This window comes from Gallus gallus, chromosome 15 (genome assembly GCF_016699485.2).
Source record: "Gallus gallus isolate bGalGal1 chromosome 15, bGalGal1.mat.broiler.GRCg7b, whole genome shotgun sequence".
NCBI lineage: Eukaryota > Metazoa > Chordata > Aves > Galliformes > Phasianidae > Gallus > Gallus gallus.
Window position 1 is genome coordinate 10,893,611 of NC_052546.1, and position 17,984 is coordinate 10,911,594.

Genomic DNA, 17,984 nt, shown 5'->3' on the forward strand with positions numbered 1-17,984 from the left:
TGCACAGACACCAAAATCTGGAATACACGGGATTGCTCCCATTGGTTTTGATAACCTCAGCCTCAGCACGTAACGGTGCAGTTCAGCACTGAGAGCCCACAGCCCCTGGGCTGAGCCACGCACACACTGCAGCACCAGCAGGGTGAGGTCCCCCCCAGCCCGCCTCGCCCTCACCAACCAGCCATGCCCGCTCCCCCATGGTAGCACTGGTATGCAAGCAATTTTTATGAGAGCTAGTTCAAGGTGCTCTTTGGGTGGAAACCTAACACTTGTCGTGCACTAGCAGTGCGAGCCTCATGGCTTACGTCTGCCAAAAAAAGGGAGAGCTGCACAGACCCAGCCAGGTGGTTCCCCAGCTCTGCACACCCCAAGCTGACCGACCCCTGAGACCCAGAGGAAAGCAGCTCTCCAGGGAGACCATACAGCTCCTCAACTCACAGAGCTCCTCCAAGCACACCTGACAGCTGGAAAACGCTGTTCACTTCACCGTACTGCAGCCTGGATAGCAACGAGATGTTTACATTCACACCCCAGCAGGACTCCTTCTGCCATCTTACCTGCGTTTGACCTTGTTAGATAATACCTAACTCTGATTTCCCTAGCTTGTCCTCATTTTTTAAGACAAACTTCACTCGATAGTTTGGCTTCCTGATACAAGTGGAATACACAATGCACGTTTGTTTCACCCACTTCCCTCAGAAAAGAAGGGAAAGTCCCTCTCACATGGAAAACAGCATCAAGTTTTTATTAGTGCTGGCTTTACTGTGATGATCTGAACTTTCTAAATAGCCATTTGATTTTATTTCTCCCTAAAGTGACTAAAATATTAGCCATATTCTAGGCAATGATGTCTAAAAATAATAACATCAGAGAATAACTGAAAAACTGTCTGCCCAGCAGAATTTAAGAGGCAGAGGGCTTGTGATTTATTTTTTTTGAGTCTTTGGAAGCATGAAATGGATAAAATGACTCTTCCACTTTTCAGTAACCAGTACTGTTTCCACCACCTTCAGAAACTCTCACTATTGCTACGGTATTCTAAGGGAATTCACATGCTACAGGAGAGGTGTCTGGTGCTCTGACTATAATCGTGACAGACCCGAAAGAATGCAAGAGCATGAATCAGAGGGACAAACAAAAAAGGCTCCTGTTTTCTCAGAGACGACAGAATAAACAATGATCAGAAGGAAACTGGAGGATGTGACAAAAAAAAAATGTGGTTAAAGTTTGAAAAATACCAGCCTAGGCACAGAAGTTCATTTCTAAGATCCAGAGTCAATGCAAATACTTCAGAGATGCCTTTTGAATGACACGTTAAGTAGTCGTCTCCAGTTGCTGTCTGGGTTAGACTTTTCAACAGAAGCAGGGAAAATTTTACTAGCAATTTCCCACTCTCGTTAACTTATCCTGTGAAGATTCAGTTTCTGAATATTCAAGCTCACAGCATCTTCAACTAATTTGAATGGGAGGAGGATCAACTGGCAAGTCTGGTGGTATTCAGAGACCTGTTCTGTCACTGAAAAGAGCTCTGCACAAGGTCATGAATTCGAGCTCTGATGTTGGTTCAGGGTTTGACCTGAACAGTCTTAGGATGGAATTAACTTCACAGAACTTTATGTATCATGTCTAGCTCACCCTACCTCTTAGCTCTGCCTCAGCAACCCCTGAAAAAGAGATCAGCACCTCCAGGCCAGGGGATAAGTCTTCCTACCTCTACCCAGAGGTAGGCAAAAAGGGATAGGGTTCAGAAGTACCTGTGACTCACACATGAAGACAGACTGGCAGCAGGAAAGGAGAGGTAAAGATTAGCTTAGGCAGCAGACAAACACAGCCTTCAAATCTAACACAGGGTGGTGATTTCAGAACCCTAATCCAAAAACACACACAGGTAAAGAAACCTGGCTGTGACATTTAGTCTGCACGTGTAATTCACGAGTGTCAACTCCTGGAACAGAGCAAAAACCCTTCTAGTGGACGTATGAAATAAGCTGACCGCAGAAAGCTTGTTCACAAATACTCCCAGTTCATGCTTATATCCCTGTGCTGTAACACTTTGTAGCCATTGCAGACTTGATACTGTACAACAAAGTCACATGTTATTAAAAACTTGTGCCATCCTAGGTGACGTAATATTCCATGGCAATCAATTCACACTGCCAGTCATACAGCAGAGTCACTAAAATGTGCTCACCTGCTGAGATGCCTGTGAGGAAGGCTGCCTGCCCATCTCTTTTATTTCCATCTTTTCCTTTCCACCTACAATGCAAACATATAAAAATTAGCTCTCAAGTTTAAAGTCCTATATTTACTTGAAAAGAATAGACACAAAAGCACAACTGAACCACTGCAGTGCAGTTCCATGCCTGATGTGAAATGGTGTAACCCTTATTCTCAGGCAATGCCAGCACTGGCAGTTTAGCACCAGAAACAGAGATTTCAGACTGGTGTCATCTGAATATATAACATTAACCTGCAACAGCTCCTGTCCATGAAGTTAACACTTCATTTTTTAACCTGGCTTCCTAAGAAAACAAGGCTTATGTCAGTATATAATCTGTGTAAGTGGTTGTGTTGGACAGGAGCTTGTCCTCTGATTAATAACTCTTGTCCTTACTAGACAGTTTCCAAAAACTTTGACTGTGGGATCCTAAACTGCCTCAGAGCTTCATGAAAACAATTAGATGGAGCAGAAAGATCATGTTAATATCCCCCTAGTGGAAAAGGTGGCAGTATGAGTTCACTCCTTATTAGTTATCAGAGAATCTGCAGGAGAAAGACTTGAAGAGGTGGCTTCATAGGCAGCCCAGCTTCTTTATTCCACTGCCTGAGGATCTCAGGAATGCTATTTACCATTTTGTCACTAGATGGTATTGTTCCACAGGCTATATTTGAAAGCCTCAAAGGTCAAACAGAGCATGGTGCATCACAAGTGAGGCATACTGAAGTGTCAGAGGAGGCTTTTTTGTGTGTGCATATGTTCATGCATGCTTTCACATATGAAAGCTATTAGCAAAATCGAACTGTAACAGTTAAAGCTAAAGGAAAAGAGCCTTGGTGAAATGTAGATAATGTAATGTGGTATTGATGAACGATGCATTTCCTCTGTATCTGAAAAAAAAATGCTGAGATAAAGAGGTGGAAAGATATTGATAAAAAATTGAATGCTTCTGTTAACAAACCAAGCATACACAAGAGGCCTTTTATTACAGGTCACTCTGATCTCATACAAAATTGAATTAGTCTGACAAACTGTTCATCCATTTCAAAATAGTTGAGAAAACCTAAATATTATGCTAAGAGATTAGCTGTGAACACAGGCTCCTTCAGTGTTCAAACTGAGCCTCTACCTGTATCTTGAGAGCAAAAAGAAGATGCTTCAGTTCTCAGGCCTGGATGGGTATAATTTTTGTCCTTTCCACGTTCACCTGACTCTGCTCTGACAGGGAGAGGGTTGTTCTGCAATGTAAATAATCCTTTGAATTAATAGCACAACATAAAATTATTCCCAGGAGGTTAATCTGGTGAGCTTATACCCAGCACTAACAGAGATGAGGTTTTCAAAACTCCTCAGCACGCAGGCACTCCTACTCCCAAGCCTACAAGCCTTTCAGAAGAGAGATTTACAGAGAAAGGCAGAAAATTCTGGCCCAAACAGCTTCCTGTCTTCAGGCAGCAGTTATGCTAGGGCTTGTTCACTGGCACTTGCCACCTAAAATTGAATTGCCAAGTCTGAGCTGCTGGTGCAGGCTGCCCCTTCTGTTATTTTGCCTTAACTTGCTGTCTGATGATTGCCTGCTAAAGACACCCCCTACACTAAGCACCGAGGTGGCCCAGAGAAGCTGGGCACAATGCACAACTTTGGGATGGTTAGAGGCAGTGGAAGGAATCCCACCTGACTACACAGGGGAACACGACTCAGATATGGGAAAGAAACACCAAATGGAAATGTAAAAGTCTGCAGTTTTCTGTAGTTCTGCATGTGTGTGCTGTGGCTCTCTGTATAATCACTGCCCTCTTCTGGGAGAACAAATCAGACTCAGTAAGCCAGTGGATGTGCTCAAATAAAATTCACATTTTGCTTATGGATTTGCAGTCTCAGTGCTCAATCCACTGCAGCAGTGCTGCCCTACACAAGCTTATTAAACTAGGATTCTGAGCAAATGCTTTTTTTTCCAGAGCGTTTTGCTAGATAAACTCCAATCCTCCAGTGAAAACTGAATAGAGTTATGTCTATACCTTAGTGCTCCCCTCCTCTTCCTCTTCATCACAGTCTAAACCTTGATGGGAGATCTGAGTAGGGCTATTCTTCTGGATCAGGTTGCTTTCAACTCTCCCCATTCTTTTGTTTTCAGTTGTTACTTTCACTTTCAAGGTGTGGAACCCAGTGGAGACTGACCCTACTTTCAAGTTGACAGGATCACCATCAAACAACAGGTCACCAGGGTTGTCATCTTTCTTAAAGCCAGGTGGCTGGTAATCATCAGGAGTTACTACACATGGAGAAAGAACGCAGTGCTGTCAGAGAAACAAAGTTCCATCTCTCTTTAATCTGATCTGTAAAAAACAAGTATATACCAATCTCCAAAAACAATGCCAGCTACCAACAACGTGTTGGGTGGTTATTTTTTTTTTGGAGGGGAAAGATTTCAAAGGAAAAAAAGGAACTGAGCAAATGTTATCAGGTGGCTGAAAGAAATAGTAACTTTAGAATGCTGAGATATCATCAATGAGCACAACTTTCTGGATTACAACCCAACACACAGGAGGTGCATATTCCTTAAGAAACAAACAAACAAACAGTGAAGAAGGCTGTCCTTTTCAGACTGCAAGGCTGCACTTCTTACAAGCATTTTCAACCCCTTCACAGAGCATCTGCCATCCCTGTGTGTCTAAAGGATTCACTACATTTTACACCACTTCTCACTGTATCAGCTAATAGATGCTACCATCTCACCGCCATTTCACCTTTATAAGGTTTATTAATTTCATGAAACTCATGATCATCACAGAAACTGATGGAAAGGGAAGCTTCCCTCGCAGCACACGCAGCTATCCACCTACCATCATTATAATAGAGGAGCTTCATGGTCAGGGTAATGTCATTGGGAAGTGGGCCAAGGTTTTGCATTAACAGGTACAGCTTACGGATCAGGAGGCTGCTGGCTTGTTTCATGTCCTCGCTGTACACTCCATTCACAGAGTTCGTTCTGTTGCTACAGTGGAAAGCAGAATAACAGAGTTGTTTTCCTCAGTCATGAATATTCAAGATCCAATTACAAACACAGGGCACCCTCTGACTCGTCTCAAAGCACCAGTGAGAAAGCTACAATGCCTTTATGTAATTTCCAGATAAACAGGGAAGTGAAACAGACCCCAGGGATGGATTGGCATCAGGAAAACAACAGCTCTAAACGAAGTGGTATGGCATTTACATTTGAAAAGACTTTGTAGTTGGGGCAATGGACCCCCATTATATGAATATCGTGACTCACTTGTTTGAACATGATTAAAATGGATCAAAGGACCATAAAACAAGTGCCTTTCACCTAAGCAATTCCAGGAATGAGAGGAATGAGGTGAAAATCCCATATAAAGCTGATTCATCACTGTGGCTATTTTCAAGTCCATTTTGCAGATTGAAGAGCAGTGAATTCCATGTTCTCACTTCAATTTCATGTAAGAAAAACTAGCTCAGAAGCACATTTTTCCAAAGTGACTAAGGGGCATTCCTCTCACCTCCTTCACCCATCCAAATGTCAGCTGGCTAGTCTAAGCAAGCAGTCTAGACTGAGATAACCGTGTAACAGAAGTGGGATGAATTGCCCTCTGGAGGAGTTCGTTTCTCTTGACTACGGAGGCTGATGAGATGAGCAGCTTAGATCAGACTGCTAACTTAAGCCAGTTGAAGGCAAACTGGATGAATCACTAAGAGAGTGATGAACCTACACTTCCTTAACATTCAACAATAAGGGGCCTTAAAAAAAGTAGCTCCTCCACTATAAAACTGTATCTTTGGAAGACCACTGGCAAGTGGATGATGCCATAAACAGACTGAATGGTATCTAACAAAATCACCACAAACTGCTTCCAAAGCAGAAAGCAACCAAAGACAGTGGGGAGAATGCCAGGGCTGAATATGACTGATTAAATCACTGGAAGACACAGCTTCAGTAAGATGGATTTCCCCTTCCACTTGGAGCATTTCAATATGAGAACTGAGTGGCTGTTGAACAGTTTGTATTCCCAAGGTTATGGAGGTTATTGTTTGGTAAGCTCCAAACTGCCAACAACAAAACTCTTGTGCTGACCATGCTGTTTTGTTAAATGGAATCTTGTATGTTCTGGAATGTGTATCGGAAGTGAGAGAGCAAATGATGGCAACATCAATGTGGAATAAAGAGAAACCAGGCCTTTTCTTCCACATCATATTTACAAGTCTTGGGATTGGCAGAGTAGAAATCATAGAGGGAAGAGTATATACAAAAAGACATAAGAGTTCCATAGGAATCAACAGGCCAAGTTCTGGTTCAGTATGAGAATGACAGTGGATTTGATGCAGGAATGTGCCAAAAGGTAGGAACCAAGGAACTGAACCTTTCTGAAGGAGTGGGATCCATGGCCAGGAACTCCTCCAAAAATCAATCTAGAATAAGGCAGAGATCATCTAGGGAAATGTTTTCCTTTGCCACTCATACACAAGGACACAGACACATCCCTTTGGGAATGATTAGCTCCAGGTTGGCATGTGGCAATAAACCTTGCAGGTGCATAGAAGTAGTTTTATCAACTGAAGGAGCTGACAGCAAAGATGACATAATACTTTGATCAATGCCAGAATGTCAGTTTGCAAACGACTGCAGGTCCATACACGACCTGGCGATAGCAATGTCAGTCACTGGGGAAAGAAAACAGAGCCACAGCTCAGGGAATCTGAGGCCTCAATCTCTGAACCCTCAGCACAGCAGTGAGATTTTGAAGGAGCTGATATAAACAGAACAGAAAATATAAAGAGAAGCCTCTTCTTGACCAGTACTATGGACATCAACAGATGCTGGGTTCTGCTGGAGGACTGGCTAATTATTTTTCCTTGCTTTGGTCGTAGTTAATAGCCTTTGACAGTATTAAGCTTAAACTAAACAGGATTTTGCCCTACTAAACACAGCTGTCAAATATCTAACAGCGCCAAGAAGATACAAGATGCTGCTGCTTCCTGCCATAAGCTCTGCAGCATCAACACAGGCATGACCAGAGAAAGACCTCCCAGGCCACCCTCCTAGACTACTCAAGCAGAACACATGCATTCAAATGCCCATGGATAAAAATACTGGGAATGAGATCTTCATAAAAAGGATCAAACCTGGAACAGCTTCATTTGAAAGCACAAGGCTCTCCTGTGAAAATGGAAGAACACTGCTATTAGTTGAGATGGTAGCAAGCTCCAAATGGTAGCAAGCTCCAAATTTGGTAGCAACCAAATGTGTTGGTTTCTCCACTGCTACACTGACTGGGTGTGATTTCTGTAAGTTGCTTTTCATTCAGTTCTGGTGCACTTTAAGTGCCTCACTGTGCTATACAACAGCATTTCTATTCATCAGCTTGGATGTTCATATCCTGTAGAGTGATTATCCTCAACTCTGATGATACTTACAGCTGCTGAGCAACTCAGACATGCTGCCATCATACAGGGCAGCTTCTTCCTCAGGCTTCAGGAACACCTGGCTTTCAAAGTGCAATTCAGAGAAATAAACCCAAACCATTACCTGATGATGTCCATCTCGGGCACCTCCTTTTTGTACTTGAACTTGAATTGATACAGTTCAGTCACTGTCTAGAGATTTAACAAGAGCATGAAAAGAAAAAAAAAGTAAGGATGTGTACTGAACTTAGCAGGGTCCTTTCATGACTTTGTAAGAACACAGCATTAATTTAATGAGATGTTTACAGCTTAAGCTCCATTACTGTTTGCATGAGTCTTGGTAGGTTTCCTTAACAACCACAACTCACCTAGCACTGAAATAATCACAAAAAATTGCAAACTTCCTGCCTCCTCCTCCTATTTCCTCTGTGGCCCTGACTCCCCAGCCCTGTCTTCTAATGAGGCACCAGGGCCAGCCAAACTCACATTGTACATATGTCCTCCCCTACTAAAAGGAAAAAATGTCAGGCTTCGTGAGTGATACGGCGTCACAGGGAAGCCTGGCCCAGAGTTCTGTACAGAGGCAAGAGCCTGCAGGACAGTTTCCACTAGGAAGTCAAACTGTATTGTTCAGGGAAAAGATCCTGAGTTTCACTGGTCTCAGAGTTGACTGAGAGATTAAAAAGCAAATATTTAGATGACATCCCATGTAAAAGAAAAAGATTTGCTATAATTTTAGAGAAGATGAGCATTAGGAAGAACAAACTTCAACACAAGAGAAAGGACATACTGCAGCCCAATGTCACGTCTATCATTCACTTTTCTCAGAGGCAGTGAGGTTGACTGGGAGGAGTCAGGTTGAGCTCCTAAATCCAAGTCTTCCTGAGAAATCCCAGCACCTCCTCCCTCCCTCCCCAGATGCTGAGGTGCAGCGCAGCAGAACTGCAATGCCACAGGCAGATTCTGCAGCCATTCCTCGTGTGTGCTCTGTGGAGAATGAATGGATGCAGAGCCTCACTTATATATTGTACTGCCAAGTCTGTTGCCACAGGCTAGGTGTAGACAAAACAGCAGAGGTAGCAATTCAATAGAGAACACAGAAAGGATAAGCACATACACACACTATATTACACATACATCCCAGCTCCAAAGTGATTTGTAACTTCTGCCCTAAACCTCTTTGCATGAAAAAAAAACCAAAAAAAAAAAACACAACAAAACCAGATCTCTTTTCACCACTCCCTTTAAAAGATAATAAAAGAAAAGTAGAATAAAAGAATGATTTTGAACTTCCCAGTTCTTCCCTCAGGGAAGAAAAACAAAATTGAGAACATGCCCATTAGTTGCCTGTTAACATCCCTGCCTGAGGCCCTAGATGGGCCCGCAGCCTAGTGCCTGGTAGGAGTGTTTGATCACAATCCAGCTCACTGAGCTGTCATTTTTGAGTGAAGGCAGAAGAAGAGAAACCAGGTCACCAAGCAGCAGTGTCAGGGTAGAATTTAAGCCCACAAGTCTATTCTGAATAAAAATCTACTCACCCATGCCTTTAGTTGCCTCAAAGATTAATTAAGACTCTTTCTTACCTCCGGTTCCTCGGGATTGGTGTACATCTGTTGCAAGAAAGCACAGTGAGCACATTCTGCCCTTGGGTAACATGAACCAGTGAAAAACGACTATAAACAATGTTATTTCCAAGTTACAGCAGAGATTGTGCTATCTGTAACACGGGATTGGAGAAAGGAATGGCTGAGACACGGCTTTCCTCTATCAGCAGTCCATACTTAGCACTTCAAAGACAGGTAGAGGACTCACCTGTGTAATTCTAGAGGAATGAGGTTAATTCCCATTCCAATCCTCACAGGTAACTATTGATGCCTGAGATTTAAATGCTCAGATTATGCACACAATAGGTGCGTAGAATGGCTATTGCTGCTTTACAAAGAACCAGGGCAAAAGACTCCCAAGGCAGCTGCTAGTGTGTGGTTTCCTCAGTATCAGATTATTGAAGTGAACTCTTACGCAGCAAGAAAACACAGTAGCTTCCTTCTTCCAAGGATCAACGCCAGAGTTTGCAGGAAGCAATGATAGGGAGCCTAGGAAAGTGTTTCTTGGACTTTAAGGATTCATGTAAGGCCCGAGAGTCAGAGGTCTGACACGCAGAGAAAATGTTCCCACGCAGCCTAGGAAGTTCATATTTACCATATTTAAGAAAGGTCATCGCTCTATTAAAAACCACATATATTTTGACTTCCCCTTATAAAAGGCATTTATGGTTTGACACGGCGTTGACTCCAAATCTCTGTCAAACACGATGGGAGAAGAAAAATGTCTTGTACTCATTTACTTACTGCTAGGACAGCAACGTGTAGCTAAAGAGAGAGAGAACAAGAGAAAACAGAACACAAAGTCAATATCTGTCCTTAATGGGCGAGGAAAAAATAAGATATCAAAATCTAAGTGCCTACATACAGCAAAGGAATAGGTACAGTCAACAAACTGTGAGTCACTAATCTTTATTTACGCAGATTCTTCATAGCACAGCATCAGCAACACCTAGTGGCCTACTGGTTTACTTGGCTTTACATGCACTTCCCCAAGAAAGCAACAGCATGCTCAGGCTTCCTTCCCTCTTGGGACTTTTTCTAAACAAATATTCAGAGCCTATGTCAACTTAAAACACTTTCACAATAGCACCCATCCCTACCGAAGAATAATATTTGTTCACTGATACAAGACACATCAAAGGTGTTTAATTTACGCTATAGCAAGAACCTGTACATGGGAAAAGACGTGAAAGCAAGCCTAGAGCACCCATTAAATACTTGTTTTTCTCTTAATCTTTGTCAAATAATAACAAGATCATGTCTCTCATAAATAGTAGAGGGCTACATACCTCCTAGAACTGTCAGCAAGCAAGAGACAGTTCACATTTTGCACTATCACACTGCACTACAACTATGCACAGTGCCAGTTGTACTGATTTTAAGAGCACATGTGATCAGCAGTGTTAAAACTAACACAGCTTCATCTGATCTAGATGAGAATTAACTTGACGAGCAGTGCTGACAGAGATGATAATTGGTTCTTTTTTCTGCACATAGAGTTTTTGTGTGTATTTGTGTGTGTGAGAATCAGCAAGAAATATGATTACTTACTGGCTGGTTTTGTTCAGAAACCAGATAAACACGTTACTTAATGAATTACTTTATAAAAAACAGACTAAAATCCAAATCCAACAGAAAGCTAGGAGGGTTAGAGAAGATCAGAAATAGGGCAAAGGCTTGAAGAAAACAGATGAAAGAAAGCAGAACCATGAAAGAATCTTTCTCAAGAAAACAGGCATGGAGATCAGGACCTGCAAGTTCTGACTGGCACTGTCTCTGTTCCAACACTGGAGAGTGCAAATGTAGAACACAGTACTAAGGAGAATCCCTTCCAGGCTCCAATTGCACATGCCATGCACAGGCAAGTCCAAAGAGCAGCAGTCAAGGTTTGGTTGGGCTCAAGGAATAAAATCCCAAATCTCAGATTTTTGTTCTCTGGGCAGTCCTCCCTTTACTCCACAGCTGTAAATGTGTGTTGTGTGTATGCAAGATCACTACAACTATACAAAGGAGAAATGAAAATACAGTTTTGTCCATATTTTTGAAGAAAATAACAAAGTCCATTAAAAACAAGAAAGAACTTACATACTGCTTCTCCAAAGCATCAAAACAACCTTGAATCCTGCCAAGGAAAAATGTTTTAGTGCTAACCAGCAATGTTTATCTCATGGTCTGTAAAAATACAACTCATCAGATACAGTTTAATGTCCATCTTATTCTGGAATTAGACAACACAGCCAATAACATTTTGGTCTTGTAAAGTCCTTTTCAGGTCAGTCATCAGAAAGATCCCGCCTGCCCTTCAAAAAGCATGTGTGTGTTGTTTATACATCCAGAGCCAGTAAGCCTAGAGCCCACTTCAGCCCTGACCACGACAAGGACCTGAGGCCAAAGCTCAGAGCTTCATTTTGGCCCCCAGCTTGCTCTCCAGTGGCCCTTTTCCCAATGACTGTATACAGAACTTGGCTGAAACTTCAATCTGAACACAGCCTGACGTGTCTGGACTCATATGGTTTTGCTATCTGATGAACAGTTCACTGCTAAGGACGTTCTCAAAGCAGTAGATATTACTTGAGGCAGCAATGGTCAGATGTTTACTTATTGAGTCCTTGCAACTGCATATCTCCTTATCAATTCAGACTCTGCTTGTTGGGAACACGCTAATTCTGAAATGCATCCTAAATAACATACAAGACAACTGTAAGGTACCTAGACACACAATATTCAGGGAGGTAAAATACTGCATTTACTAAAAAACAAGCTACAAGAATCACTATAAAAGTGAAAATGGAAAATATGAGACAACAGCAGACTCAATCTCATGATTTTCTTTACTCTCCCTCCCTACCTACGCTGCCTGTGTGTGCTTTGGAGCCTGACCACGACCTCACTAAAGTCAACACTTCAACAGGCCCTGACTTCACATGATCTCTGTCAGCTAATTCTGTCTTGCTTACGCACAAGGCCAAGCACACACACACTGCAGCAGAGCGAGTTGCACTGGCACATCCAACAGCTCTATTGGGCACAGTATTTTCAAACTCAGGACAAAGAAGAATGTGAGGGGTAGATGTCTTGCTATTCAGCACAATCTTGTCTTAGTTTCACTGTTACTCACTTACCACTTGACTATCTGAAACGATCCCAGACAGCTTTTATCTTCTCGCAGAATTTTTAGACAGAGGTCTGCAAAACCAGATTTAGCACATAGTTACTATCCTTATCACAGCTGTTGGGCAAATGCTGAAACCACCCCAGCTATCCTCCCTTTTTTGGATAAAATACTTTATCTGGAGGTTCTTCCTGAGCGGAAATGTTGGTTTTCCACTGAGTCCCAGGTGGGCTGACACAAGCTTATTGCTGCATTTTCAAATGTCAAAGACTTTCCACAGATGATCTGGGTTCTGACAGAAGAAGTGCTAGAGTTACAGCTTAATTCTGAAAAACCAACAACTTCCCTTCTCCATGCCCACCTACTCTGGCATTTCCAAACAACACCTTCATTTCTGCATCCAGACCTCACCAACATCTGTGTGAGATAAATGTCTGTAGAATAAATTAGAATAAACTACTTCTGATAAATTTTTTCACGTAGTTCCTTCTGCCTCTGTTTTCAGGCATTCAGAATGGCAAGAAGAAACACATCCTGCAAATGAGGAAGTGAATTAGTAACACCTTAGGAGTCAACTAAAGAGCCCTCAAAAGCATGACCAGGTCAGATGTTAGCATTCTTGATCAAAAAGACACTTGAAAGACCTGACATTTGATTAGAAGGACTAGTGGCTATTCAGGATTTCCTGTGCCCTCAAGGAAGTCCATGAAGTACATGTAACCATGTTTCAGGATAACTACCAGCTTAAGTAAAACCACGGAGATAGACTGCAATAAATGGAGACATATCACACCCCACTAACGTATCTCAAACGAACAAAAAGATGCTGATGAAACAAAGCATCACTAACTCTTAGTATGGAGAAGGCTCAGGGAAGACCTCATTGCCCTCTACAACTGCCTGAAAAGAGGCTTTGGTAAGGTGAGCTCTGCCTCTTCTCCCATGTAAGTAGTGACAGGACTAAAGGAAATAGCCCCAAGTTGTGCCAGGGTAGGTTCAAGTTGGATATTAGGAACAATTTCTTCTCCAGAAGAGTGGTCAGGCACTGGAAGAGGCTGCCCAGGGAAGTGGCTGAGCCATCGTCCCTGGAGCTGTTCAAGAAATGTAGAGATGTGGTACTAAGGAACATGGTTTAGTGGGCAACGCTGCTGGCAGGTGGACAGTTGGACTTGATGACCTTAGAGGTCTTTTCCAACCGTAATGATCTATGATTCTCCTGATGCTACAGTAAGTCTCACAGCAATATTTTTTCTTCATTTAAGTTCTGACTGTGGTTCTCTTGTTATTCTGACAAAGCACATGTGGTTATGTGAGCTAGCCAATTTTCACAGAAAGAAAAAAGCAATTCTACTTTCTATCTAACCAAACAAGCTGAAAATTTGAACCCCAAGGGCTCAAAAATCCAAAGGGAAATAACATACACCAATCTGAGCAAATTCTTAAATACTCAACAATTTCTAAGTCAAGCTCCTGACCTGAGGCCTGACTCACAGGGCTGGCAATAGCAAGGAACAATTATAAACCAAAAGAAACATGAAAAGGAAAGCCACGAGTTGCCAATAGCTCTAGGCCATCTTCTGTGCTCTCCATCTGATGCAGAAGCACTATCTGCATCAAGACTTGATAAAGCCCGTTAGCTACCCTCCCAACAAACTCAAGTCATACATACATGAGCAGCTGGAAGATAATCTGTGGAGTAGATAATTGCTAAAATACAGTGAGTATGAATAAGAATTCTGAACAAATTGCAAGGGTTACCATCTAAATAGCGAGTTCCGTAAGAACTCTCAGGGAACAGCCCTCTCAGGTATGTTATGCAGGAGACAGAGATGGCCAGAAGTCTTTTCACCAGCACCACAGACTGCTGCTTAGTAGCGATTTTGGTGGGGAACAACAGAGATTCCTGAAAAAGAAGGGAAAGGATTACATTTAGAAATGACCCTCAGCAGTTAGAAAAGGTAACTTTAAAAGATAATTTTAACATTTCCCTGGTCTTCCTATTACACAGAGAGGACTCATGTCTAACATAAAGTATTTCAAGGAGAGTTACTGACATGATTTACTCAGACGCAGACCGCATGGGTCATTATTTCCTCTCTAATATGGCTGAACATTCCCACCCCCTCGATTGCACCTATGCAGGCACTTAGGAGACAAGCACCCCTTAAAAAAAAAGTGTGTATCGTTTTCTGCCAACTCTGCTCTGCAGTTATTTGTGCAGCCAAACAAGTGCGTGTACTGCTGAGCTGTTCACTTCCGTACCAAAGTTCACTGCCTGCCACAGCTTTTTGTGAGCTCTGACAGCAGGCCAAGCCTGTCAGCACTGTAGGCAGACCTAGTTTTCAGAGCGATTTTAACACAGAGATGTAAACAGTAGGTCTAAGATTGGAGCTAATGTAAATACTAAACACTGCACAATTTAAACAGGAAAAATCCCAGTGGAAAGAACACTGAATTTAGTCCTCCTATTAGGTCATTGCCTTACTTCCTGCTAATGAAGTTCTGTGCACACCTAATGAGCCTTTGCTTGTTTAGTCAAATAAGTCAAAACTCCACACTTCCTGGACCCATTAAATTGGAAATATCTGCTTTTTAATTCAACTAAGAACAACACAAAATCTTCCCAGCTCACAAGGTACAGACGTGCCAGGCTTAGAACTGAGAGGCATTTCAAGGTTTTTACCTTAGAGGACTTCTTCTTCTGCCTACTCATTAAAAGCTGACAAGTGGACATCACGTATTTCAAAGATCTGCCTTCCACTTGCAGTCAAAACCTGAAAAAAAAAAAAAACCAACACTAGACGTGAGGCACCTGGAAATACACAACCATTGCACTTCTCATCTTCCTTAAAGAAACAGATTCTTTGGGCTTACTCAGATCTCAGATCTAACTGCAGAGCAAACCGTGGCTACTCTGTGGCACTGCCTAGAAGTCTGCAGAAGGAGAGAACTCTCACTGTTCACTGCTAAACCATCAAGACTGCTTGAAATTCAGGGCCACAGCTGTACCTGGTTGTCAGCCACTGCCCTTTTAAATTGCGTTTCTCATATTCCAAGCCTCAATGTTAATTCCTACAATCATTAAAAAAGCGTGGAGGGGGGAATGTGAAAGAACTGGAAGCTGGCCAGCGGCAGCCAATATTTTAGCAAGAGTAAGCAGGATCCATATTAACACAAATCCTGGCCAGAGCAAACGAAGGCAGCGCACCCACCCCCAGCTGCTGGCCGCCATTAGGCCACACACTGCACCTGCACTCAGCTCAGCCCTGCACGGGGGCACCAGGGCAACTTACAGCCACAACTCCTCTTCAACACATGTGTGCCAGGAAGGTTTTTAGTACTTATGCGTTCCGTAGTTTAGGATTCTTTTATTTTTTAAAACCGTGTTTCACTGAGCCCTCTCTGGCCAGGTCTGGAATGCAATTCAAGCAGACGAATGTCTGCTTGTGAGCTACAGAACACCAATTTCAGCGAGTAGGAGAGATAAGGCAATGTGTTTTCTACAACGCAGCCTGTTTATAATCGATTTATACCGAGTGGAAAAGCCACCTAGGCCGCGCTCAGCCCTCTGGGGCTTCAGAACACCACAGCAGCCGGGCCACAACGGGACGGTGTGGAGCAGAGCAGCAGGCCGCGCAGCTCGGCCCTCAGCGCGGGCTCCCCTCAGCGCGGCGCCATCTTGGGGGCAGCCCTGCGGCGCGGCCCGACCGCTACCTGCTGGGCTCGGCGCGGGGGCGGGCGGAGGGAGGGGTCGGCCGTGCGGCTGAGGGGAAGCGGAGCTCTGAGGGCTGTGCTGGGCCCGAGCCTGGAAATGGGGGGATGTGGGCTTGCGGGACGGTGTGGGGACGCACACACGATCCAAGGGAGGGAGCGCCTCACGGGGGGAGGGTGGGCTGAGGCGTGCGGCTGTGCGGCCTGGGGAAGGGATGGCTCTGGAGAGTGCTGGGAGCGGCCTGTCAGCATCCAATGGGCCATAAGAAGGAAGGGACGGGCTTTAGCGGGGCCTGTTGTGGTAGAATCATAGAATCACAGACTGGTGTGGGCTGGAAGGGACCTCAGGCATCATCGAGTTCCCTCCCCCTGCCACAGCTGCCAGCCGCTGGATCAAGCACTACATCAGGCTGCCCAGTGCCCCTGCAGCCTGAGCACCCCAGGGATGGGGCATCCACAGCCTCTCAGGTGCCAGATCTCAAACGGCACTGTTCAGCCCCTCACTGCTCTCTCAGTAAAATTTCCCCCTGATGTCTAATCTAAATCTCCCCTCCTTTAGTTGAAAGCCATTCCCCTATCGCTATCTACCCGTGTAAAAAGTTGATTTTCCTCTTGTTTCTAAACTCCCTTGAAGGCCACCATGAGGTCTCCCCGCTGCCTTCTCTTTTCCTTGCTGAACAAGCCCAGTTCCTTCTGCCTGTCTTCATGAGAGAGGTGCTCCAGCCCTTGGACCATCTTTGTGGCCCTGCTCTGGGTAGGACAAGAAGAAGTGGTTTCAAACTAAAAGAGAGAAGTTTTAGTCTGGATATAAGGAAAATGGTTTTTACACTAAGGGCAGTGAGGTAGTGGCAGTGGTTGCCCAGAGATGTGGGGGGTGTCCCTTCCCTGGAAACACCCAAGGTCAGGGGATGGGGCTCTGAGTACCTGATCAGCTGTAGGTGTCTCTGCTCACTGCAGATGGACCAGGTGGCCTTTAAGGATTCCTTCCAAATCAAATGGTTCTATGATTCTGTGATTCTGAGTTCATGCTGGGGCCAGGTGTGTCCCTGGGTTTAACTGCATGTGCAAGTCTCCAACATTTGTGCTTGTAACAACATGTTGATGTCACGCTGGTTTGAAATTGTGGCACTGATGCCAGCATGTCACCACCCATGTGGAGGTGCAGGTTTTAAATTACTCAAAGCCAGAAGGCATTCTTAGGATTTCCAGGTACGTCCCTAGGGAAAAGGAAACAATATTAGACCAACTCAGTGACATTGGAGACTTCATAAGAAGTAGATTATTTCTGGAGCTTCTGTCACAACCCAGGATCCAGGCAAAGAAGATGAGTCCCCGTTTATTAACCAGTACTTTATTTACAGAATCATAGAATGGCTTAGGTTAGAAGGGCACTTACACCCCCCCAGCCCCAACCCTTGCCCTGGGATGGTTGCCCCCACCAGCTCAGGCTGCCCAGGGCCCATCCATGGCCTGGAGCAGCACTGGGGGTGGGGCACACACAGCTCTGTGTGCATCCCAGGCCAGCGCCTCATTGCCCTCTGAGTGAAGAGTTTCTTCCTAACATCTCACCTGCCAAATAATATAGAATAAGGTCATAATATGGAATAATAAGAATAACCTGCCTAAACCATTTCTTCCCATTCCCAGGCATTCTGTAAGTTTTTCTTCTCATCTCATTACAATTTCCAAACTCATTATTCCAGGAAATCCACTGGGGATGCTGCTGGATGCACCCCAAGTCTGGTCCCTCAACACTGGGAAACTTGGACAGGTGACAATGATTTGCACAACTGCTGTGGGCAGACACGATGTTTTCTGAGTACCTGTGTTTTCCAGGCCCTTTTCTGATCTCTTTCCAAAGACCTTTGCCCTATTTCAGTCAACAACAGCTGCTGAAAAGCTCCTCCCCAAGGGAGGAGAA

General features: G+C 43.9%; 1 protein-coding gene across 22 annotated transcripts in view; it reads right to left on the minus strand.

The window, feature by feature from the left end:
* Positions 1 to 17,376, minus strand: part of HORMAD2 (HORMA domain containing 2) — a 29,383-nt gene extending 12,007 nt beyond the window's left edge. For 10 of the 22 annotated variants that reach the window (XR_005840098.2, XR_005840099.2, XM_040648277.2 and 7 more), the window contains exons 1-12: positions 15,886 to 16,039; positions 15,036 to 15,126; positions 14,111 to 14,255; positions 12,363 to 12,426; positions 11,326 to 11,362; positions 9,985 to 10,005; positions 9,220 to 9,246; positions 7,761 to 7,828; positions 5,062 to 5,213; positions 4,237 to 4,490; positions 3,348 to 3,456; positions 2,192 to 2,256 (exon numbers count right to left, since the gene is read on the minus strand). Coding sequence is in view for 19 of the 22 variants with exons in the window: in XM_040648277.2 (XP_040504211.1) it covers positions 2,192 to 2,256; positions 3,348 to 3,456; positions 4,237 to 4,490; positions 5,062 to 5,213; positions 7,761 to 7,828; positions 9,220 to 9,246; positions 9,985 to 10,005; positions 11,326 to 11,362; positions 12,363 to 12,426; positions 14,111 to 14,255; positions 15,036 to 15,086 (993 nt within the window). In the remaining 3 variants the exon portion in view is untranslated. Of the gene's footprint in view, positions 1 to 2,191; positions 2,257 to 3,347; positions 3,457 to 4,236; positions 4,491 to 5,061; positions 5,214 to 7,760; positions 7,829 to 9,219; positions 9,247 to 9,984; positions 10,006 to 11,325; positions 11,363 to 12,362; positions 12,427 to 14,110; positions 14,256 to 15,035; positions 15,127 to 15,226; positions 15,412 to 15,645; positions 16,040 to 16,987 lie in introns of those variants that run through there. The other 12 variants (XR_005840100.2, XM_040648279.2, XM_040648278.2 and 9 more) reach the window with 5 other exon arrangements.
* Positions 17,377 to 17,984: the final 608 nt, after the last annotated feature.